We start from the raw sequence: 24,039 nt of genomic DNA on the forward strand, positions 1-24,039 counted from the left end.
TCGAGGACAAAGTAAAGCTCATTCTCAGTGTTAGTCAGTGTCAACAACACTGGTTATGTAATTCACATATAGCGAAAAGGGAGAATATTTAGCTTCGTCCACAACAAATGTTTTCCCTCCTTCTCCACAAAGACACTGACATTTCCAAACAGCCTCATCCTCCCAGAATGCCCTTCCCTGCGGGGAGATGAGTAAAGACAGCATAAGCGCAGCAGTAAACATGGGAGTTAATGAAGGGTGCTGATGAATGATCTGCATGACCGCTTTCAAACGTACCAACAACATTAATACCAACTTGGAAACGGCTGAAGTAGCCATCTTTTAGACCCATGTGTGTTAGTCTTACAGTGGTGAGTGGATCCTGAGAAGCACAGTTAACTGACCAATATGAGCGGAAAACATTTCACAATCTCCAGCCAAAACGTCAGAGCAAAGCCAACTAAAAGCCAACTTCAGCAGATAGCCAAGAGATTCAAAATAGGGTAAGGCTTAGTTCGAACTTCTAGATGAGGAATGTGTTTATAAGGAGAGGGTTCTTTTTCAGTAAGACTAGATCATTCTAATGACGCGAAGCATGAAACACAAGAAGTGTTTTTACCAGATTTCTGGCGTGTTTTTCCACAATATCATGAAAATCTCACAGGAACATGAAAACTTATAACAAATATCTGCCAGCCTGAAGTTATTGCTACAGTGTTCACTGCTACTCTCTTCGGCTTTTCTTTCACTCAAGCTTAAATCCCACTGGCTTCAGAATGGGGTAGTCATTGCTAGTTATATTTCGTCAGGCTGTCTAGGAATTGATGAGGGCTTAGGGAAAGCAGAGACCTTTGCGCCCTTAAAAATGTGTAGATAATTAAACACTCGCCTAGACGGGGTTCCGTTGAGCCTGCAATTACAAACTCTTACCAAATATGGAAAATGTCCTAAAAGGAACTACTGATTTGACCATGATACCTACTGTGAGCAAACTAGGGCTGAACGATTAATTGCATTTGCGATTAAATCGCGATATGGTAAAACGCGATTTTCTAACCGTAACGTCCGCGATTACAACGTGGTCTAAAAATAAAAAAATTAAAAAACATTGGTAAACATGGTACATTTTGCACACAGTGTTTAAAAAGTGCATGCTTGTGTTTATACTTACAATGACTTTGTTTAAATTACTTAAATGCACAGTGGCAAAGCCACCAATTTGTTGTTCTTGTTTCTGTAATGAGCAGATAAATAAAAATGTAAAATGTGGGAAAGAATATTTTACACTAAATGTATCTAATATTGTGTTGGTCATATTTAAATCATTCATTCAACACGTTTTGTTGGGGGAAAAAAAGAGGATAAAATAAAAAAATCGCATATTAAATCGCAATCACAATATTCGTGGGGAAAAAATCGCAATTAGATTATTAGCCCAAATCGTTCAGCCCTAGAGCAAACTATAAAATCACAGCACAGAGCCACAGAACACCTTGTGTGTTCAGCATCCACTACACCCACACTGCTCCTAACTTTACGGTTAGCAAGCACAACTGATATGTCGATTCCCTTCATGGTTTCCCAGGCCACGTCTATCCATCAGAGCAGCAAAGAGAGCCTTTAAGCTCCAACTCCCACCCCCCCTCCGCCTCCCGGGCGGTGCTGTCTCGCTCATGTGAATCCCCACGTGCTCCCACTCCTGCTGCTGTCCTGGCAGCTTTACGTCAGTCTCCGTGATGTCATTCGCAGGCTTGCGGTTCTCCCAGGGGGGACGGATTACGGCCTGACTGGATGTGTAGCTGGGCACAGGGTGGGGGAGGACGGGTGGGGGGGGGTGTGAAGAAGGGTGGTAAAGAGGACAACAAGGCCATGTGATCTGAGGTACTCAAGTACACCGCATGCTGAGTACACAGACTCATGTCACTGAACCTCCGCATGCCAGCATGCCAGCATGCCAGCATGCCAGCATCCTCTGGACAGCTAGCTCTCTGTTGTTGCCGTCAGCGCCATATGACATACCTCCCAATGTGGACAGATATAAGGGACCTTTTTTACATTCTGGGAATAAAGTGATGATCCTTGATCTTTTCTTACTAGGGCCATACAATCATTGCAACATCTTTCTCTATAGAAACAGAACAGAAATCCCAGATAGCAGGGTGTGGGTTATGATCAGGTCTCGCCATCAACCATCAAGAACTGGCTCCTATTAGAGGACGGATACAGCAGGAAGTCAGGGAGGTGCGACAGCCTGGTATGTTGCCTGTTTCGGGGCCTCTCGACTGGGGACACAAACAGGCCTGGGCATTCAAGAGGCGTCACATGGCTGGCATACGTCCAGTGGCGCCGGAAGCGGGCGGAGGTAAACAGGGGGGGCTTTCATGAGTGGCGGCCTGCAGACAGGGGAGCGCAGCATGGGGCAGCGGGAGACACAAGCCTGCCATTGATCAGACGCCCAACACAGGTCACAGGAGTGGCGACTGCTCTCTGTCTGTGCTTCAGACAAAAATCAAGTATTGAAAGTTTGAAAGTTGTACTTACATCAATCAATTCATTGATTAATTATTGAATAAATATATAACTAAATCTACTCTCTTTCGCACGACAGCTAGACCAGTCCCTAGAGGTCTTCAACAGTCGTTCTACAGCTGAAAGTTGAGACTTGACACCGGGAGGCGAAATTCTTATTCCCCAAAATATGAAAGACTAATAAACTTGTAAAGAATTGTAGATTTCCTTGTAAAACCATCAGATATGTGGTTTATGAATGAATGACCATTCAATAAATTCACTTAGTAACCTTGTTATAAGTTTTTTGAGTTCTGAAACAAGACATGGCTCTCACTGCCATACTCGTCAGCATCATCAGCAAATACGATGCGATATGAGTTCATCTGGTGCATTAGGTTAAAACAAAAAGCATTAAAACAGGCAGTTCTGTGAGTGTGCAGGTACAATATTTGGGACCCACTGGTGTAAATGAGGTGAAGCCCAAAAACTGCTGAGCCAAGAAAGCGGCACATGTGCGGAACATGACGGAATATTTATAGAGGTGACAGTCTGTCACAATACAGCTACTGCAGCATGTAGAGTCACAGTGAGCCTACAGGACACAGGTCAGGAGTTTCCAGTTCAGTAGGAACAGCACACCCACACTCTTCTTTTCTTCTGTTTGATCCATGAGGTCCCCACCCAAAAATCAATAGCCACTCTGCTCTTCAAAGAACATGGATTCTCTGAGAGGCCATTTCATGCACCACGCCTTGTTTTGGAAGTGTCCAGAAACACAAGCCGTGTCCCAAGACTGGCCCACTAACCTAGAGATCGCATCAGTTTACTTATTTATTTGACACTGTTTGCGGGGGGGGAGGGGAGAGGAGGGAGGAGTGTTTGGCTTGGCATCAGTCATGACACCGGATATCCAGCCCTGCTCCACACCACACACACACACCAGCCTGGACACGCTCATCCAACAGCTGTTCAGGGAGCCAGCCTGAGTGTGTGTTTGCCTGAGATATGAACCATCTCCTCCTCATCAACACGGGTCAAAAAGCTGTTTCGGTCACATCAAACAGTCAGACTACTGTGCTGAATCAGTTTTAAAAGAGAACGGAAGGGTACTGACGGCTATAAATCACCAGATAGACAGCAGGTTGGCAGGCCAAAATATAGTTACACAGGCCACGTCTGGATGATTCATTACACACACTTTATGGTACAATCAGTAACCAAAAAAATATTATAACAAACTAAAACAACCGGTCAATGGATTGGGGGTAGCTTTCAAAAGCATTTTCTAAGAGCAAAGCATTTCAGATTATGCATCCCTAAACTTATGACAGGTCTAAATGATAGTGCTCAGGTCAACAGTTCAGGGTCCAGGTGTGCAGGTGTGTCAATTAAGTTACATCATACAAGTGCTGTTGACATAATGTCATGGGAGGATGACATCAGGCAGTGCGGTCGCACACAGAAAGGGTGTTCGAGGAATTGGATGAGACAGGTTTAGAAACTTCTGGAAGGCAATCTGTTCAAAGCAAAGATAGAAGGCCTCTGCCCTGTGCCAAACAATAAAGAAAAACACCCCTATCAGTCATTCATCATTGAAATTAAACAGGCGTTCACTCCATAAACACTGCATGTAGTGTCATTTTGCATATAAATTCCTCTTGAACAAGCTGTGTTGACCGTTCTCTATGGTAGCCTATTCTTTACAGTCCAAATATGCTCAACATTAGCAAAATCCCTTGATGATCGATGAGATGGTCAGTGCAGCCCAAACTGAATTCCTGAGTAGGAGAAACAACCAGCCTATAGTGTACCCCAGCCACTGCAGCCGCAGGTATGGGGTGTGCTTCTACACGCATGGTTGCATTCCTTGAAGAGCTGAATCCCTTACGTAACAGAGCCTGACTGTGTTCACACACACACACAAACACTCACCCTAAGGAAAACACACTCCAAGGAGTGCACTCTCAAAGACGCCTCTGATGACACACAATGTGGACAGAGCGAGTGTGTGTGTGTGTGTGTGTGTGTGTGTGTGAGGGAGAGAGAGAGAGAGAGAGATTGTGAATAGTGGGACCTTCTTCTCTCTGACACTTTTATCCTTTTAGGATCATTTGCCATTCCTGTGCATGTAGACTAACTACTACACAGTCATGCTGGAAGTGGGTTGATGGGGTGTTGAGACGGTGCATTGACACCAAAGCGACCACTTCGATCTAAAGTTCAATCACACTTACTGCACACTGTAACTGAAACAAGGGCCAGACACCTTAAACTTGAATCAACCTGATTTTTTTTTAATCATAAAGGGTGTAACCAAAACGGCGGTTTTCTTTACAGAAAGGAGCCATGCATACCTTACTATGTTAGGACACATGGACAGAAATCTTTACAAATAGAACGTTTGAGTTAAAGGTTCATTTCAACCTTAGCTTTAAAAAAAAATTGTATTCCTCTAGCGAAAATAAGTGGCTTCAAGCTACAAAGCCAGAACAAAGAAGTCGAAGTATACCCTCCAATTTCCAACAAATTATGTCTTCCTTAAAAGGGAAGACAAAACACGAAATTCATTAAAAAGGCCTCTAAGGCCCGCAAAGCCAAGGCCTTGTTTTTCTGTCCTACTTTTATGTAGAGGTTGGCTGTGGACGCCGGACAACAAGCTGACAAAAGAACTTGTAAATAAAGGCCTGAATAATTCAAACGCCTGGTGTAACGCTAGCCCCTTGTTGTAGGGATGTTGGCTATGGAAGCACGACCGTCATTTGCGGTAGTTTTGGGGGTGATGGGACTCCACCGGCACAGAACAAGTACAATGGACCAAAGAAATACCACTGGTTTTACGGTTGCTAACGAATACTTTCCAGTCAAGGACTGGTATATCACAATTAAAAGTGAACTGTTTCAAAGACATAAGTTAGCAAAGTTAACTTAGATGACGTTAACAATTACCACTCAGGAGGCATTACAGAAGCAACGTGTTCAGTGCAGTGCTTTGTAGCATTGACATAACAATGGAATTGAAACAACAATAAATCAATGGCACTTTAATGGAGGATATATGACGTTCGGGATGCAAATGCTATATTTTGCTGTCCTAATTATGTTAGCTCTTAACTAAAAAGGCGTGCTGTTGTGGTGGTCCATCGGAATCCGTTATCTCTTGACCAAGCTAACGTTAGCTCGCGGTACTGAAGTTTCTATAGCTAGGTAGCAAACGCCATCAACAACAAAACACCAAGTTTATTAGTGAAATAGCAAGGTCTGATGTGTGGCCAACACTCCACTGTAATAACAGCTTTATTGACCCGATGCCGCATAGAGCAAATACAAGACGGAGAACATGCCGCACATTGGGAGAACACGCAAGACAGAAAGAAAACATAGGTGGACGACATTCTCCCTAGTTAGCTCTCTCCCATCTAACATAGCTAACATTAGCTAGCTACGCCAGAAGTTACATATCACCGTTCAGTAACCTTAACTAGCGATCTAAGTTGTCTAGTGAAGTGGAAAAAAAACTGGTTAATTAGCAAATAAGGTCGCGGTCAACAGATCCTTCTTGAAAATGGATTTAATTTGTTTGGACAATTAGTAGCACAGCTATACGTGCTGACCCGAGGTTACATAGCGATAACAACCTAGCTAATGTTAGCTAGCAAGTGAACGAGCTAAAGTGGCTATAGCTAAGTGGCCAATGCTAGCTAATGTCACCAACCTAAGGAGTAACACATTTAGCGAGCGGGCAAATACATAAAAACAACTAATGACTTGCCATTCACCCATTCGTACAAGCTAGCGTATATTTCTTCGTGTAAGGACATGACACTGTAATGGCTCCATTGGAAACTATCGTTAGTTGACAAGTTAACAAACTTAAGTCATTAAGACTAATGTTAGCCAAACACTGTATACACTGAATTGATAGACACACCACTGAAGAGGTTTGCTAGCGCGAGTTACTCAGTATCAACAGTTTCAAACCTTTTATTTTAAGCATTGCTAGTGTGTACGTTCATCTGTTTCTGAAACACTAGTCAAAATACGATACGAGTCATATATAAACATATTTAACGTCTAGAAGGGTGAAATCTCTATCTGAGAACTAACATAAGTACTCTGCATAACTGACCAGGCAGAATTCAGCACTGCAATGCTAACTAGTTAGCTTCAAGCTAGCTTGCTATCCGAATGGCCCTTGTCTGCTTACCTTGAGCGGCCTCGTACATAGGTCTTTCATCGTCCCATTGAATAACGTTGTCATCTCAGATATTCAAAGAAATATTTCCAGATTTGTGACTACTTGCTCGTGGCTTTATAAAAATATTAGCACGCACCAGCGAATGATTTAAAAGACCCGACGATAAAGTATATTCTCACTCCCACAACAATGTCAACCAAGGCGCTGTAGAGTCCGCCCACCTCGAAAAACTTGAGTCACTTGCCAATGAGAGGGTATATGGCTTTGATTGTCATTTGACCAGCCAATGACTGCAAAGAAATCCTCACGCTTTCCCCGATTGCTTTGACATCAAATGGCTAGAGAGTGCACGAATGACGATTACAATTGGCTAAATGAAATAGCACTAAGGTATCAATTTCAGAGTAAAATTGCAGAGGCGATATGTAACATTAAAACGTGTGAGATATGTAAAGACAAGGTCAGTGAGTTATGCTGTCGGAGTAAACATTCGTTGTCATATTTGCATTAATAAAATAAAACACTACGAAACTCTAACATGCCTCAGCAGTAGAGGCAAGAGACCACCAATTAAGCGAGCAATTCCATATGAATAACACTTGGCTGTTGCCACCACATAGCTAAAAGAAAAAAATATTACATTAAATGCATTTACCAAAAAGTCTCATCTGGATTCATAAGTCCAACATTTAAAATAAAAAGTCTGTAAGTGCACCAAACCCATTTAGTTGTAAAGGTTTTAATGTTTTAAAACAAATATGAAAGTAGACAAGACCAGTCTTTACATAACAGAAAGAACATTTGTTTTCCGAAATTTCCATCCAAGTCAGAGATGTCCTACACCCAAAGACCATGGTTTAATTATAACAACATTTTTCCAGGTACATAACAAAGAAAAAGCACCCAACCCAAGGACTAAAATCAAAAGATTATCCTTCTGATGACCCCATGACCCCTGTTGCCACGATGCTTCAGCGCCGTCTCCGGTCAGGACTCCGGCTGCGTCTCCGGCCTCCCCTGAACGGAACACAGTCCATGAATCAATGAAAGACACTAGAGGCAAGCTTCCACTCTCCTTGTAGTACAGGCTTCATACAACATAAGCATATCTTACCCCTTCACATGACTTAACACACATTCTTAAAAATCTGCACACATGCTATACATTGTGGCTGGGGAAAATAAAGACAAACTAACCTTCTTTTGCTCTTTGGAGGTCCCCTTACAAAGCCCCAGTCCACATTAATTGGCTGGCCCATTAGGTCTTGGCCATTCAACCCTTCCATGGAGGCTTGGGCTTCTTTGTAGGTCTCATACTCGACCAATGCATAACCCTGTAAATAAAACAGAGTGTCTTTAGACCACCACTTTAAAACAAATATTGACAACACAAATTTGGAAAAACAGAATGGAAACAAACACATACACTCCAGTCTGAAACAGCACTTCTGGATAGTTCCACAAGCATCAGCCTCAAGAAAAATTATCCCTCAGAGTAATGCTGGCGTAACGTGCAGCCATCTTCCATACTTGGTACACTGTTGCCATCTAGTGGTTGTACAACTACACAATAATGCAACCTAGGCTACATCTGCCCCTATTTCCCATTTAGAACACAACCACAACACAGCAATAATTGGTCATATGTGTTAAACATTAAATAGTAACCCTTCATGGGAATTTCCAGTACGTCATAGCAATTTAAACCACTGAATCCAGATCTACTATAAATCCAACTACAACATTGGTAAAAACTGCAATTAAGTTGTAGTATGGTGTGATCAGGAACAAGTCAGACATTTCCATGCACCACAGACCTGTGGCATTACTTTGATTAAAACCCCCCACATGTGGTCTGATAAGTGCGGAGCCCTCCTTGCATCCTGGGCAGATCCATCCAAAAAATCCATTCTCAGGTTTACTAATTGATTTTAGCAAATTTGGTTTGGCAAACTTATTTCAGTAATCTATATGGATGGCAGACTAAGTTCTAAACTGGACGGCAGATTGAGCTCTAAATTGAGGGAATAAATATGAACATCCATGCCTGCGCTATGTAAAGGGATACGATAAATTGTGGCACTACTTTATGCATTTGCCAACTCAAAAGTAGTCTGCATCAGTCTGCCAATTCTCCCCTGTTGCTTCATACGTAATTACTCCACTAGCAATACTGTTCACTGGCTTAAGAAATACACTGAGCAGTTTTAAGAGAGGGGAAGGTTAGTATTTGAATTTGTCATACTTTGACCAAAGCCATTGCTATCGTCTCTTCAGAAGGAAAAATAATACTTAGGTTTACTGGGACGTTTCTCTCATGAAGGCACAGAAAAAATTTTTTTTTTTAAACGAAAGTGCTACCTACAATAGTCTTTTTTTCTCAAACTCAACTCTAAGTTTTTCTGCAATTAGGAGATGCGCGGTTCACAGAAGTCGCGACGTCACAAAAGTGTGGCCTACTAATCATGCATTAAGGCAGCTGGGAATTGGGAAGGTACCCATTTCAGAATGTCCCACTTCCAAGTTGAAAGCGTTCACAGAATGACAACAGGCAACGGTATTGACAGTTAGATAACGTTAAGCCAGCCAGCCAGCCAGCCAGAAGGTTAACATTATATTAGTTACACAAAAGTAAACTGCTAAGTATTGTTTAACAATCACAATCACCTGCGATGAGTACAACCTAAATAAACAATGAAGTGATTTTTCACCACAAACGTTACCATGCAGAGTGACGTCAAAACGACTTCAGAGTCCTCATACTTCCCACTTTCTTAGTGGGACGTTCTGACTGACAGGCGTATTCTCCAACCCGGAGGTTAACTTTCCCCACTTGCTCATGCACGCACCATAAGTAGCCTACTTTCTAGCATAAGCAGCCTACTTTATCTTTTTTTTTTTTTTTATATACACACACACACTTTTGATTATCCAGGGTGTTAGTATGATTTAACTTAGTATGTGCAAATCTAATTCTTACAACCTCAGAGCAGACAAAGCCCCGCCCCTGAGGGGGGTTCAGAGTCTAGGATGGGAGCCATAGCTCCAAAGCAGGGGTCACCAATCTTTTTGAAACTGAGAGCTACTTCAAGGGTGCCGAGTAGTACGAAGGGCTACTTGTTTGATACAAACTTGCTCAATAACAAAGTTGCACATATCACTAGTCGATTAGTCTCACATCAGATGATAAGCTGAAAGAGTCTTTGTTTAAAGCTGTCGGGTTAGGCGTAGTTGTCAAAGAAGTGCTTCTTGGCCAAACTTCTCCAGTGTTATCATCTGCGAGTAGTGCTTTTAGAACATGCCTTGCAGGCGACCTCACGTGGTACCTGCGGGCGACCAGGTGCCCGTGGGCACCATGTTGGCTACCTCTGCTCTAAAGCATACCTCTAACATTGAAAAGGTATACTGAACGCACTGTGGGTGACATTTTGACTGTCCATTTCAATTCATGTCTGCCACATAGCTCAAATAAATGATGCATAAGCTCAGTCTTCCAGAGGATAGTGATAAGGCAGTGGACAAGAAGGATAGATCTTGTATAAATAGCCATAAATCATTAATGTAACTTGCAAATGCAGGCCCATCTTCACACTATTCAGTAAACATTTACTGCCCTGTTGGTATTGGAGTGATCTGAACAGTAGTCACATTCAGTCCTACAAAGGTAGCTTGACTAACTTATACCTTAATGTTCAAACATCTGTGCCCCTTAAGATCAAAGACCATCGAGTACAGATAATAAAACAGAAGACTCGATCACATCTACCAAAAATGATGCATAATGCATCCAGGTGGACACTGTAGGAATGAAAGCAGAATCCAAGTAATCGCACCTTAAGGTAGCCCGTTCTTCGATCCAAGTTCAGATGCAAGTTCTTGATTTCTCCATATTCTGCAAATTTGTCATGGATATCCTCTTCTGTAGCTTCCTCGTGCACACCAGTCACAAAAAGGATCCAGCCCTCTACAGCTGAAACAATTCATAACCAAAAGTTATTCAATAAGTTCATTCAATTCATAACCAAAAGTATGAAGTTCATTTGTATCAGGTGGTTGAGTGTTCAAATGTCAAAAGTGCACCTACATCTTTGTGGACCAGGTTCATCTCCGTCCTGTTCCACTGTGTCATAGTCCTCCCTCACTCTGGATCTTGCACCTTCATCTACAAATTAAAAGACATCACTGTATAATTTGGTTTCATGCTGATTGCTGCCATAATGCCCACTCATGCATTCATCAGCTCAAATAACACAACTTAAAAATTTAAGGTTTTTTTGTTGAAGTTTTTAACTTACCCGAACCAAAACCACGTCCTTTTCTTCTTTTGGCCTTCTCTTTCAGCTTGTGGATACTTTCTGGTAGGTAGAAAACATTGCATTAGTACTTCGTTATCGTTAGCCTACGCTGTTAACATTTCGTCCAAAGGCAAACATATCCATTACAACTGGTTGTACAACACAAACACGATTAGCAAACAAGGGAATCTCAAAATGTTGTAAGGCTAACTTTGCTGGCCGTCCAGTACATTTTGCTGGTAACATTAAAAGGCCTTATGATAAACTCAAAACACATGGGCGTCCTATGTTTGGTTTCAGGCCTTGTCGCGTATTATAAGCTAACCTAGCAGCTAACTAGGCAACATTAGCCAACCTAGCCGCTATTATCTATCTATTGCAACAAAACAGGCTCGTAGATTACCTGGCTAAACTAGAGGGAATAATCCCCGTAAACGTACAATTACTGTTCCCAAACCTCAACAGCAATGCCAATAATTAAATTAAATATCTAACTAGCTAGCAGGTAACCGCTAACGTTAACTACAAAGCAAGTTAGCCGGCTAGTTTGAATGATTCCTCGGAAGTTTCTGATAATTGTTCTTTTAAGTCAGATCGAAACTGCTTTCCTACGGTAAAAATATAACTTTCTATGCTGTTACAACAGTGCTGGGAATTTAAGATATCTACCATCACCATCCTCATCCATAGGAAATTCCTCGCCGCCAGCTTCATGAAGATCTAAAACGTCCGCCATGATGTCTGTGTTCCTGGTGCATGTACTCGCAATGGTTCTTGGGATATATAGACTAGGCAAGAGGAGGGCGTATTTGAAAATATGGGAGGGCGCTTCACTGAAGGGAGAGTGATGTGTTCACGGGCAGTGTACTCCATATTATCAACAAATGCCTTAAAGTAACACTATGCAACAATTTGACACTTTTTGAGATATGGTTTTACAAGCAACTAGTTTTGGTACCATCCTCAAATTCATTTTGATAGCATATGGTCATGTGAAGGACAGATAAACACCTGTGTCTTCCCCACTAGCCATCCAGGATATGCCCTATGTAGTTCTGTGTAACGGGCTGGTACACCCTGCAAAAATGGAAGAAAAGCTTTCACACGCATGAAATTGCCAGCTAAACTGCCAAAAGACACCAGTTAGTGTGTTGGTAAGCTTCTATCAGTGTCAGCTGGGCTGTTGGTGGTGTTTGCAAGGTTTTTGCATGCCTTGTAGGTAGTTAGCTTACTAGTTTTGGAACAGAACTTCGTATTGCTGCTTTAATATAAACACCTCAAACAAAGTAGCAACGACACAGGAACAATAGTCAGTTACCACAAAGACAGAATATGTTATGTCGTCATTGGAGGTCTATTTAAAAGAAACATATGAAACGATGGTAACAAATAGGCTACAACCTGAATCTTCCATTGAAATGTTCCCATTCCTGACACAATAGGGATTATATAGTAAGCTAATCAGACTGCGTCAAAATTCAGCCTGGCGACCGGAAGTCAATCATTTTCTTTGAGACAATGTCTAGCGGCGGCGGCGGCGCGTCTTGGGCAGTGAAGGCGTAAGAAGGAAGTTGAAGTTTATGGTAAGATGTTGTTTGGCAGCAACTTATCGGAATGTAGAAGTCCTCCGCTTGAGAGAACTGTAGAGAACACAACCGTGTCAAATATGTACGAGGTAGCAATTCCCCTGGTCAGTGGTGGGGAAGAGGCACAGGATTTCCAAGCTCACACTCTCCCCCACCTGGTACTGCTGCAGTGGCGAGTGAGAGCACCGGGGCAACCCCTTCTGAGCTGTGAAGTCACACCAGTAGACACAGAGCTCCTACGTCCTGGCGACACCCTGGTCAGTAGAAGAGGAACCAAAGCCGGTGAATAGTCTTATTGACCTCAAAATGGTCAAATGGCGATTAGCCAGGGCACCTACGAAGTCTGCAGCGTGAACAAAGAGGTCATCTCAGCAAACCATGTAGCAGCTCCGAGGGCTGGACTCTCCATCAGGCGCTGGTCCCTGGCCGAGAGAGTGGTCTTGGGGCATGCCTCAGGAGTCAGATCCACCTGCCAGTTGCCCTTGCGTAGATCGAGAGACCTGGCAATGTGGCCATCAACATGTGGAAGAGGGTAAGAGTCTTTGCGAGTGACTTAGTTGAGGAGGCGGTAGTGAACGCATTAACTCCAGTTGCAATCTGTCTTCTTGACCAGGACAGCGGCACAGCCCAGGGACTGCTGCTGGGTTTGATGATGCCCGCCTCTGCCATCTCCTGGATCTTTTGTTCAGCCACTGCCCGCTTAGCTAGGGGCAGGCGAAGGCGGGTGCGGTGTGCATCTCCAGTGTCATGTTGGACCAAAGTTGGTGCATGTGCAGTCCTTGTCCCTGGCCACTAAGATATCGGTGAACACAGCTAGTGTCTCTAGATGGCCTCCAGGCCCTCACAGCTCGGCTAGTACAGATCAACGACAGCCTGCCTGGTCTCAGCTGGCGGGGGTTAGGGTTAGGGTATATACTGTATCCACTCCCTCAGTTTACAGCTCAATCCCTTTGTTTGCCATCCATATAGATTACTAAAATAAGTTTGCAAAACCTCATTTGCCAAAATCAATTTGCAAAACTGAGAATGGTTTTGTACTTAAGATCTGCCCAGGATGCAAGGAGGGCCCGCACATATCAGACCACATGTGGGGTATTTAATCAAAGTAACGCAACAGGTCACTAGTGTATAGGCTATGAACATTTCTGACTTGTTCCTGATCACACCATACAGCAACTTATTTGCCGTGTTTACTAGTCTTGTAGTTCGATTTATAGCAGATCTGGATTCCGTGGTTTAAATTGCTATGACGTACTGGAAATTCCCATGAAGGGTTACCATTTAATGTTTAACACATTATATGACCAATTATTGCTGTGTTGTGGTTGTGTTCTAAATGGGAAATAGGGGCAGATGTAGCCTAGGTTGCATTATTGTGTAGTTGTACAACCACTAGATGGCAACAGTGTACCAAGTATGGAAGATGGCTGCACGTTACGCCAGCATTACTCTGAGGGATAATTTTTCTTGAGGCTGATGCTTGTGGAACTATCCAGAAGTGCTGTTTCAGACTGGAGTGTATGTGTGTTTGTTTCCATTCTGTTTTTCCAAATTTGTGTTGTCAATATTTGTTTTAAAGTGGTGGTCTAAAGACACTCTGTTTTATTTACAGGGTTATGCATTGGTCGAGTATGAGACCTACAAAGAAGCCCAAGCCTCCATGGAAGGGTTGAATGGCCAAGACCTAATGGGCCAGCCAATTAGTGTGGACTGGGGCTTTGTAAGGGGACCTCCAAAGAGCAAAAGGAGGTTAGTTTGTCTTTAATTTCCCCGGCCACTTGGGCAAGGTTTAGCATGTGTGCAGATTTTAAGAAATTGATAAATAATGTAAGGGGATAATCAATATTATTAAAGGGGCATAATCATTCCCCATAAAAGGGGATAATCATTATTATAAATGTATGTAGATTATGTGGCCTGTACAACTAATAGAGAGGAAGCATCTCTTATTTCTTCATTCAACTATGTAATTATTGCATTGTTCTCATACAGATCCACTATTTGAATTGATAATAAAGCAAACCCGAATCAGGTCTGAAACCCCCAAAGGAAAATGTTCAAAATGAAGGCCAATGTTGAATTCTCAAATAACCTAGTCGTCATAAATCCTTGTACGAATCTTTGTAAAAGGTCTACATCCTCAATACTTACCTTCATGAGTTGTGTTCTGTGCAGGGGAGGCCGGAGACACAGACAGAGTGCTGACTACTTCACCTGTCCCACATTATAGACTACTTCCCCCCTCGCACCGGTGTCACTTTCATTCAACCTGGACAGCGCTGTCCAACACAGCGGGGCTGATTAGACTGAGCCATTAATAAGCCCGATCCATTATTTTATTTCGAATATCAAACTTGATCTGTCTTTTGGTTAGTATAGGTTTATTAGGTTAGTATAGGTTATTATATGTGTATTATATGTTTAGCATATTGTATTGTATATTTATTTTGTATATTTAGTAGGTTTATTATATGTTTATCATATGTGTAATTTATGTCCAGAGTACTTATACGTTATGTTATGTTATGTTAGGTTGCTGTGCGGTGTCTTGTCTTAAGAATTTCAGTGCCCAGTCTGACTCTGTGTTGTTCTGTGCATCTGACAATAAAAGACTTGAAACTTGAAACACCTTGAGAAGTATACAGCTATTAAGAAAACTTGAAAGTAAGATTTAGATGTTTACACAGCATCTTTAGCATTATGACCATAAAAAGCAGTTCATCTCAAAGAGGCATAGCATAGCCATCAGCTATCAGAATTTTCGGACTTCACTGCACCTGCCTTTTTCAGGCCGGGGACGATTAGTAGTAGCCTACTACTACTAGTGTGGCGAGCTGCTACTTCCCCTGTTGCTGTTGATCTAATGACACAGATGTTGGAGGTGCAGGTGTCGACTTTTCGTCTCAGGTGCTTAGCTGGCTCAGAGGGTGGTTTTGGAAAGAGACATATACACGTTTTTTGTGACATTGTGTTGAACTGTCCGCTACTAATTTGACCCCACTTCAGCAGATCAATGTGCGCGCACATCTACCTGAGGAGACAGGCTGAGGCTCTTTTCTGACAATCGTATCAGTAGGCCGTGAAAGTATAGCCTATATTCTTTATGTTGTAAAGAAATATTAAAATACAGAAATGAAAGTTAGACAAATTTAAGCACCAATTCAAAAAAAACGTTTGGTGCAGTACATGGAAGCTGCCACACCCTACTTCCAGGGTGTGGAAGACAGCCAGAAGTTCGTAGTTTTTATTTTAGTGTTAGCATTAACACTGGTTCCAAAGAAAACATTTCTATGGAAAAATGAATGGAAATGAATGGAAATACGGTGTGAGCAAAACAACACCCGTAGAAAACCTAGGCATACCGTTTGGTGAGTTAAAATGAAGTTATCAGTCAGTCTTTTGTAACTAACTGTTGTTTTGTCTCGTAAAAATAAAGATGTTGCTACCAATATGATAAAGCAGAAAAAAGATGGACTTCTTGTCTGTATGGAACAGAACATTGCTGCCTTGTTGCCTCACTGTCGTAATAGACTTGTGTCTTATAAGGCATTTAGATAAGATAACATTTACATTTAAGATAACATTTACATTTCATTTTCATTCTCAAACAGTAGCAAAATGAAGATGCCAAAAATAGACTTTTCCCCACTGAATATTTCACTTAAATGCCTTTTCTGTCCTCATTTATGCTGTCACTGCTATAACCTCCTGACAGAACCTGTGTAACCTCTTCATTAAATGACAAGAATATCCTTTTAACCTGACTTGAAATGTTTTTAGAAAAATTGCATCTGTTTTCAAAACTGAACATAGACTTAGTGCTTGGTGTTATCGTCTGCTTGAAAAACCAAAAAAGACGTGAATTTGACACCATGTTTTTGGTGTGAGCCAAGACCTTTACAGTATTAACATTATAATTTACCCTATGTTATTATTTTCTAAAATCACAAGACCATGATAATAAAGACAATAAACACTGTTTGAATGAAAGCACAATAAGGAATGTCTCCCACTGATTTGAATAGGCTTTGATTGATTGATTGATTGATTGATTGATTGATTGATTGATTGATTGATTGATTGATTAGGCTACTTTATCAGAATTTGAGAGGCAACAGTAGGTGTGGTGTTGAGCAACCACTCATTATGGGGCAACAGGATTCTTTGTCTAGAATGTCAGGAACTAAATATCTGTGCCTGACAGTCTGTCCCTGGGACAATGTTGAAGATGGAAAGTAATAAATATATTATTTCTATATTGTTGTATAATATTTGTATATACCACAGCTACCCTGCACATATGCTGGACAAATTATATCCTTTTTGTCCGGCCGTACTGATCAACTAAAGTGACAATGAACACAGAATGGCATATTCAACACTAAATTAGTGTATATAAAGCAATAATAATAATAATAATAATAATAAAACTTTATTTATATAGCACCTTTCATGCCAAAGAATGCAGCTCAAAGTGCTTTACAGCAAATACATAATATGCACAAAGAAATTACATGCACATAAAAATAGACATCAAAGAAACATAACTCAGATATAGTGCAAAAAAAAACAGTAGAGATTTAAATTAAATTAAAAGTATTTATATATATATATGTATATATATATATATATATATATATACGTATATATATATATATAGTGCGAAGTGGTAGCTAGTTAAAGGCTAATGTGAAGAGGTACGTTTTTAGTTTTCTTTTAAAGATGTTAAGCGAGCTGGCTTCCCTGATGTCTATAGGCAGTATGTTCCATAGCACTGGGGCGTAATTGACAAATGCTGCGTCCCCGATTTTCTTACGGCTTTTGCTGGGAACCTCCAATAAACCAGCATTCGATGATCGCAGTGTTCTTGAGGGCAAGTATTTGACTAGGGAGTTTGCAATGTAACTTGGTCCTAGCCCATTAAGGGCTTTGTATATTAGGAGAAGGACCTTAAAGTCAATTCTAAAAGTTACTGGAAGCCAGTGCAGAGCAGCTAAAACTGGACTAATGTGCTCTCTCCTCTTGGTTCTGGTTAATAGCCGAGCTGCAGAGTTTTGAATGAGCTGAAGTCTCTCAGTTGTTTTTTTTTGGGAGGCCAGTAAGGATTGCATTACAATAATCAAGATGGCTTGAAATAAAGGCATGAATCAGTTTTTCAGCATCTTTTTGATTTATAAATGGCAGGACTTTAGCTATGTTTTTAAGGTGGAAAAATTATGTTTTCGTCACCTTGTTAATGTGAGACTTGAAGCTTAAATCTGAATCTAAAATAACACCAAGACTTGTAACCTCCGATTTAATCAAGGGAGTTAATTTCCCCAAATTATTAAACAGCATTTCTCTTTTTGTTTTAGGGCCGACTAGTAGGATCTCAGTTTTGTCCTCGTTTAACTTTAGGAAATTATTGCTCATCCACTTATTTATCGCCAAAAGACAGGTAGTAATGCAGTTTATTGCTGCAGCATCATTTGGCTCAGCAGAGATGTACAGTTGCGTGTCATCAGCATAACTATGGAAACATACATTGTGTTCTCTAATGATGTCCCAAGTGGCAGCATGTACAGTGAGAATAATAATGGACCAAGGCAGCTCCCTTGTGCAACCCCAAAGCAGATGTCATGTTTCTTAGACACATGATCTCCAAGCCTGACATAAAACTTTCTCCCTTTGATGTATGTTCTGAACCAGTTTAATACAGAGTCAGAAAGCCCAACTAACTTTTCAAGACGATGAATTAGGATGTCATGATCAATAGTATCAAATGCTGCACTTAGGTCTAAGAGGACCAAGATTGAGACCTTATTTGCATCCAAATTTAGTCTGAGGTCGCTGATTACTTTAGTAAGAGCAGTTTCAGTGCTGTGGCATGTTCTAAAGCCTGATTGAAATTTCTCCAGGATATTGTTTTCTTTGAGAAAGGAGTTTATTTGCACTGAAACTATCTTTTCAAATACTTTACTAATGAATGGAAGATTGGAAATCGGCCTATAGTTGATCAGTGCATTACCATCTAGGTTGGTTTTTTTAGTAAGGGTTTTACAACAGCTGTTTTGAAGGCATCTGGGAAGATGCCAGTTTGAAGAGATGTATTTATAATCTTCAGGACATGACTTGAAACACTGTCAAAAACCCGCTTTAAAAATGCTGTAGGTACAGGGTCAATACATGAGGTGGAGGAATTGCACTCAGTGGCAGTCTTACAAAGATCCACCAATGTGATGCAGGTGAAATTTCCCATGGTTGCATCTTTTTTACAGTGTTTTCTGAGGCCATCTGCGTTTACATCAGAAATAATACTGGCTCTAATTGAAGTTATCTTGTTATTGAAGAACAGTGCGAGTTCTTCACATTTTGATGCGGAGGACTGCGGTGGAGTAGGGGCAGTGTGGAGTAGCTGGTCGATAGTGGACAATAATATTCTAGAATTTCCAGCATTCTCTGTAATAATCTTGGAAAAGTAATCATTTCTTCGCAAAGATTAAATTGGCGATGATACTGATATCATACTACTCGTAGTGAAACTGAAAATAACTGGAACAAAATAACAAACTCGACCTAAATCATCAAAGTTCCGCCGACTCAACTCTGACCCCCTGTATGTTGGTGATTTCATCATGCGCGCCCTTTGACTGTCTCTACTGCCCCTTTACTGTATACCAGTGATTTCATCATGTGCACTATCTAAAATGTCAGTTCTGGCTTCACACATTCTTTGGAGGCAATATAAAAAGCTCTCGGCTGCAGGAGGAGGACACCAGAAGGCCTTACAACCACGGGAGAGAAGGAAATTTGAAGGTAAGGAAGAGGAGGTTATTTGGCTTCCCCTTATGCTCTATTTTGTTTCTTATATTCTGCTGCAGTGACTAAGGGCGACATTTAAAAGTAACTAGTGTGGTTTATTTGTGCCTGCCTATCACTAATCAAGCCATGTTCATTTGTTCTAGAGGTAAACTCTACTCATCTTGCAAAAATGAAGTTCGCTCTTGCTGTCACCCTCGTTGTGCTGGTTATTTCTCAGGGTAAGTGTGCACTTCTGTTGAACCAGTGAGACATTTCAATGCCTTTTAAATGCTAATGAGAGCTTGTATTGTGATTTAAGTTATTCAATTACTTTTTCTAGTCCTGCTATTATGTCATTTGGAGGGTGTGACTAAATGTTTTTCTGTGTTCTTCAGGCACTGAGTCTGCATCTCTGGGGAAGCATGATATCCCTGCAGAGATTGAGAAGATCACCAAGTACTTCCAGGATCTGAGCAGAATGCTGACCACCACCACCACTGAACTGATGGAGACGCTTAAGGCCCATGACCTGACCGGCAAGGCTGAGTGAGTATTGTCAATACAGCAGTATTCTAGAGTCTCTGAGTAGAAACCGCTTATTTACTCTTTTACACAACTTCCACAATTAATTCACATGTGTCATGGCGACTGATAATGAGTCGAATGTTGCTAATGCTTTCTTCTCCTCTGCTTTAGGGCCTATCTTCAGGATAGCAAAGCCCAGGTGCAGCCACTGCTGGAGAAGGTCCAGGAACAGCTGAAACCCCTGACTACCAACTTTGAGGAGCAGTTCAAATCCTTGTCTGAGTCTATCCTGGCCCAGCTGAAACCACTGGTTGAATCTGTCAAAGCCCAGATGGAGGATCTCGTTGAGACGGTGATGGCCAAGACCAAAGCCCTGCTTCCCCAGTAAAGCAACAGGACTTGACTGACTCCAAATGTGCAAATTGAGGACAAAAAAATCCTGTTGCAACTTTTGAAAATGCTATGCTGCTATCCTGAACCCCTCTAAGCCTGGGGATGAGTTTACTGATAATTTATTTGAATCATTAAATAGCTTCAAAGTTGATCATCTTGTGACCTTCTGTTTTTTGTGATAGAACACTTAATCATGTTCTTGTGTTTAAATCACAAAAGAGGTTTGAAGTTTAATGATGAAGTGTTCAAGTGAGAATTAAACATTTGTTTAAATCATTTTAAAGGATTGTGTCCATGACAACAACGGATGGGTCATCAGTTTTCAGTTGCTCGTTTAGGGCACTGATCACAGACCACAGAGCGCTTATAATACAGAAAGGTGTTGGACTGAGATTTCAGTCAAGGCAGCCATTATTGTATTACCTCTAAACTCATTTTAAATATCACTCATATGCAATCAGTACTACATGCTGCCACACAAACACAAACGCTAAGATATACCTGTCAAGCAGACACATGCTATGACAATAGTAGTTGCTTTGTGATGTTTTCAGAGTGGGTGGTTTATTTTACTGCCTTTCTGTACCTACCCTGTAGAGTCAATGCCATTTTAAAAAGATGGCCATGAGCCTATGAAGCTGCCTAGCATAGATCATTAAATCTACATCTTTGGTAGAAATAAAAAGAGGCTATCATTTTCCACTTTGTTCACATTACATTTATAACTGAAATATGCTGAAGATAGACATGCTAGGTCGAAACTGATACAACATCAGGTCACATACAATGATAGATCACATACGAGCCCCCAATTATCTTAGGTGAAAATTCACACTCGCATAGCCATCAGCCATAGCATAGCCATCAGCTATCAGAATTTTCGGACTTCACTGCACCTGCCTTTTTCAGGCCGGGACGATTAGTAGTAGCCTACTACCGAGTGTGGCGAGCTGCTACTTCCCCTGTTGCTGTTGATCTACTGACACAGATGTTGGAGGTGCAGGTGTCGACTTGTCGTCTCAGGTGCTTAGCTGGCTCAGAGGGTGGGTTTGGAAAGAAATCATATACACGTTTTTGTGACATTGTGTTGAACTGTCCGCTACTAATTTGACCCCACTTCAGCAGATCAATGTGCGCGCACATCTACCTGAGGAGACAAGCTGAGGCTCTTTTCTGACAATCGTATCAGTAGTATTAGGCTTTGATTGATTGATTGATTGATTAGGCTACTTTATCAGAATTTGAGAGGCAACAGTAGGTGTGGTGTTGAGCAACAGCTCATTATGGGGCAACAGGATTCTTTGTCTAGAATGTCAGGAACTAAATATCTGTGCCTGACAGTCTGTCCCTGGGACAATGTTGAAGATGGAAAGTAATAAATATATTATTTCTATATTGTTGTATAATATATACCACAGCCACCCTGCACATATACTGGACAAATTATATCCTTTTTGTCCTGCAGTGCTGATCAACTTTACATTTACATTTACATTTAGTCATTTAGCAGACGCTTTTGTCCAAAGCGACTTACAAGTGAGAGAACATCCAAGCTACGAGCATTAGAACCCTGGTGTAACAATGAATACTACTTTACCTAAGAAATAAGAAAAACGAATTAGAAAAGAAAAAGAAGTGCAGGAATGTAACCGCTATAAGTGCAAGTTAAGCACTAGTCGAAGTGCCAGTTCAGGAAGGGAGGTGCTCTCTGAAGAGTTGGGTCTTCAAAAACTTTTTGAAGGTCGAGAAGGACGCCCCTGCTCTGGTAGTGCTAGGCAGTTCGTTCCACCAACTAAAGTGACAATGAACACGGAATGGCATATTCAAAAATACATGAGTGTATATAAAGCAGTGATTAAATTGGCCATGATACCGATATCATACTACTGGTAGTGAAACTGAAAATAACTAGTACAAAATAACCAACTCAACCTAAATCATCAAAGTTCCGCCGACTCAACTCTGACCCCCTGTATGTTGGTGATTTCATCATGCACACCCTTTTACTGTGTTTACTGCCCCTTTACTGTATACCAGTGATTTCATCATGTGCACTATCTAATCAGTCAGTTCTGGCTTCACACATTCTTTGGAGGCAATATAAAAAGCTCTCGGCTGCAGGAGGAGGACACCAGAAGGCAATACAACCACTGGAGTGAAGGATATTTGAAGGTAAGGAAGAGGAGGTTATTTGGCTTTCCCTTATGCTCTATTTTGTTTCTTATATTCTGCTGCAGTGACTTAGGTTGTCTTAAAAAAGAAGTAACTAGTGTGGTTTATTTGTGCCTGCCTATCACTAATCAAGCCATTTTCATTTGTTCTAGAGGTAAACTCTACTCATCTTGCAAAAATGAAGTTCGCTCTTGCTGTCGCCCTCGTTGTGCTGGTTATTTGTCAGGGTATGTGTGCACTTCTGTTGAACCAGTGAGGCATTTCAATGCCATTTCAATGCTAATGAGAGCTTGTATTGTGATTTAATGTATTCAATTACTTTGCCTAGTCCTGCTATCATGTCATTTGGAAGGTGTGACGATATGTTTTTCTGTGTTCTTCAGGCACTGAGTCTGCATCTCTGGGGAAGCATGATATCCCTGCAGAGATTGAGAAGATCACCAAGTACTTCCAGGATCTGAGCAGAATGCTGACCACCACCACCACTGAACTGATGGAGACGCTTAAGGCCCATGACCTGACCGGCAAGGCTGAGTGAGTATTGTCAATACAGCAATATTCTAGAGTCTCTGAGTAGAAACAGCTTATTTCCTCTTTTACACAACTTTCCCAATTAATTCACATGTGTCATGGCGACTGATAATGAGCCTAATGTTGCTAATGCTTTCTTCTCCTCTGCTTTAGGGCCCAGGTGCAGCCACTGCTGGAGAAGGTCAAGGAACAGCTGAAACCCCTGGCAACCAACTTCGAGGAGCAGTTCAAACCCTTGTCTGAGTCTATCCTGGCCCAGCTGAAACCACTGGCTCAATCTGTCGAAACCCAGTTGGAGGATCTCCTTGAGACGGTGATGGCCCAGACCAAAGCCCTGCTTCCCCCTCAGTAAAGCAACAGGCTTTGCTGACTCCAAATGTGCAAATTGAGGACAAAAAAATCCTGTTACAACTTTTGAAAATGCTATGCTGCTATCCTGAACCCCTCTAAGCCTGGGAATGAGTTTACTGATTATTTATTTGAATCATTAGAGACCTTCAAAGGTGACCATATTGTGACCTTCTGTTTTTTGTGATAGAACAGCTAATCATGTTCTTGTGTTTAAAATTTCAACAAAACAAAAACACAAAAGGGGTTTGAGGTTCAATGATGAAGTGTTCAAGTGAGAATTAAACATTTGTTTAAATCATTTTAAAGGATTGTGTCCATGACAACAACTGATGGGTCATCAGAGTTTCAGTTGCTCGTTTAGGGCACTGATCACAGACCACAGAGCGCTTATAATACAGAAAGGTGTAACCTCCTGACAGAACCTGTGTAACCTCTTCATTACATGACAAGAATATCCTTTTAACCTGACTTGAAATGTTTTTAGAAAAATTGCATCTGTTTTCAAAACTGAACATAGACTTAGTGCTTGGTGTTATCGTCTGCTTGAAAAACACAGGAAGACTTGAATTTTTCGGTGTGAGCCAAGACCTTTACAGTATTAACATTATAATTTACCCTATGTTATTATTTTCTAAAATCACAAGACCGTGATAATAAAGACAATAAACACTGTTTGAATGAAAGCACAATGATGAATATCTCCCACTGATTTGATTAGGCT

The 24,039-nt window shown here is 41.3% G+C and overlaps 4 protein-coding genes across 6 annotated transcripts in view; 2 read left to right on the forward strand and 2 right to left on the reverse strand.

The window, feature by feature from the left end:
- otud7b (OTU deubiquitinase 7B) overlaps positions 1–7,308 on the reverse strand; it is a 34,464-nt gene extending 27,156 nt beyond the window's left edge. For both annotated transcript variants that reach the window (XM_012818123.3, XM_012818121.3), the window contains exon 1: positions 6,695–7,308. The gene's annotated coding sequence lies outside the window, so the exon portion shown is untranslated. The remainder of the gene's footprint in view (positions 1–6,694) is intronic.
- Positions 7,309–7,408: 100 nt separating this feature from the next.
- Positions 7,409–11,763, reverse strand: rbm8a (RNA binding motif protein 8A). 2 transcript variants are annotated; one of them, XM_012817992.3, is made up of 6 exons: positions 11,656–11,763; positions 10,981–11,040; positions 10,770–10,847; positions 10,519–10,655; positions 7,883–8,019; positions 7,409–7,702 (listed from the first exon to the last, which is right to left on the reverse strand). In XM_012817992.3, exons 1-6 carry the CDS (start codon positions 11,714–11,716, stop codon positions 7,657–7,659), a joined length of 519 nt encoding a protein of 172 aa, XP_012673446.1. In that variant the 5' UTR covers positions 11,717–11,763; the 3' UTR covers positions 7,409–7,656. The 2 variants fall into 2 exon arrangements, with proteins under 2 accessions (XP_012673446.1, XP_012673445.1); XM_012817991.3 differs by having other exon boundaries at positions 11,650–11,762.
- Positions 11,764–19,536: 7,773 nt separating this feature from the next.
- Positions 19,537–20,259, forward strand: LOC105891738 (type-4 ice-structuring protein LS-12-like). The gene is made up of 3 exons (XM_012817918.2): positions 19,537–19,585; positions 19,742–19,892; positions 20,043–20,259. The coding sequence occupies exons 1-3, from the start codon at positions 19,537–19,539 to the stop codon at positions 20,257–20,259; spliced, it is 417 nt and encodes a 138-aa protein (XP_012673372.2).
- A 1,939-nt stretch (positions 20,260–22,198) lies between these two features.
- Positions 22,199–23,426, forward strand: LOC105891868 (type-4 ice-structuring protein-like). The gene is made up of 3 exons (XM_042709240.1): positions 22,199–22,663; positions 22,820–22,970; positions 23,121–23,426. Exons 1-3 carry the CDS (start codon positions 22,615–22,617, stop codon positions 23,317–23,319), a joined length of 399 nt encoding a protein of 132 aa, XP_042565174.1. The 5' UTR covers positions 22,199–22,614; the 3' UTR covers positions 23,320–23,426.
- The last annotated feature ends 613 nt before the right edge of the window (positions 23,427–24,039 follow it).

The sequence above is a fragment of the Clupea harengus genome, chromosome 11 (genome assembly GCF_900700415.2).
Source record: "Clupea harengus chromosome 11, Ch_v2.0.2, whole genome shotgun sequence".
Lineage (NCBI taxonomy): Eukaryota > Metazoa > Chordata > Actinopteri > Clupeiformes > Clupeidae > Clupea > Clupea harengus.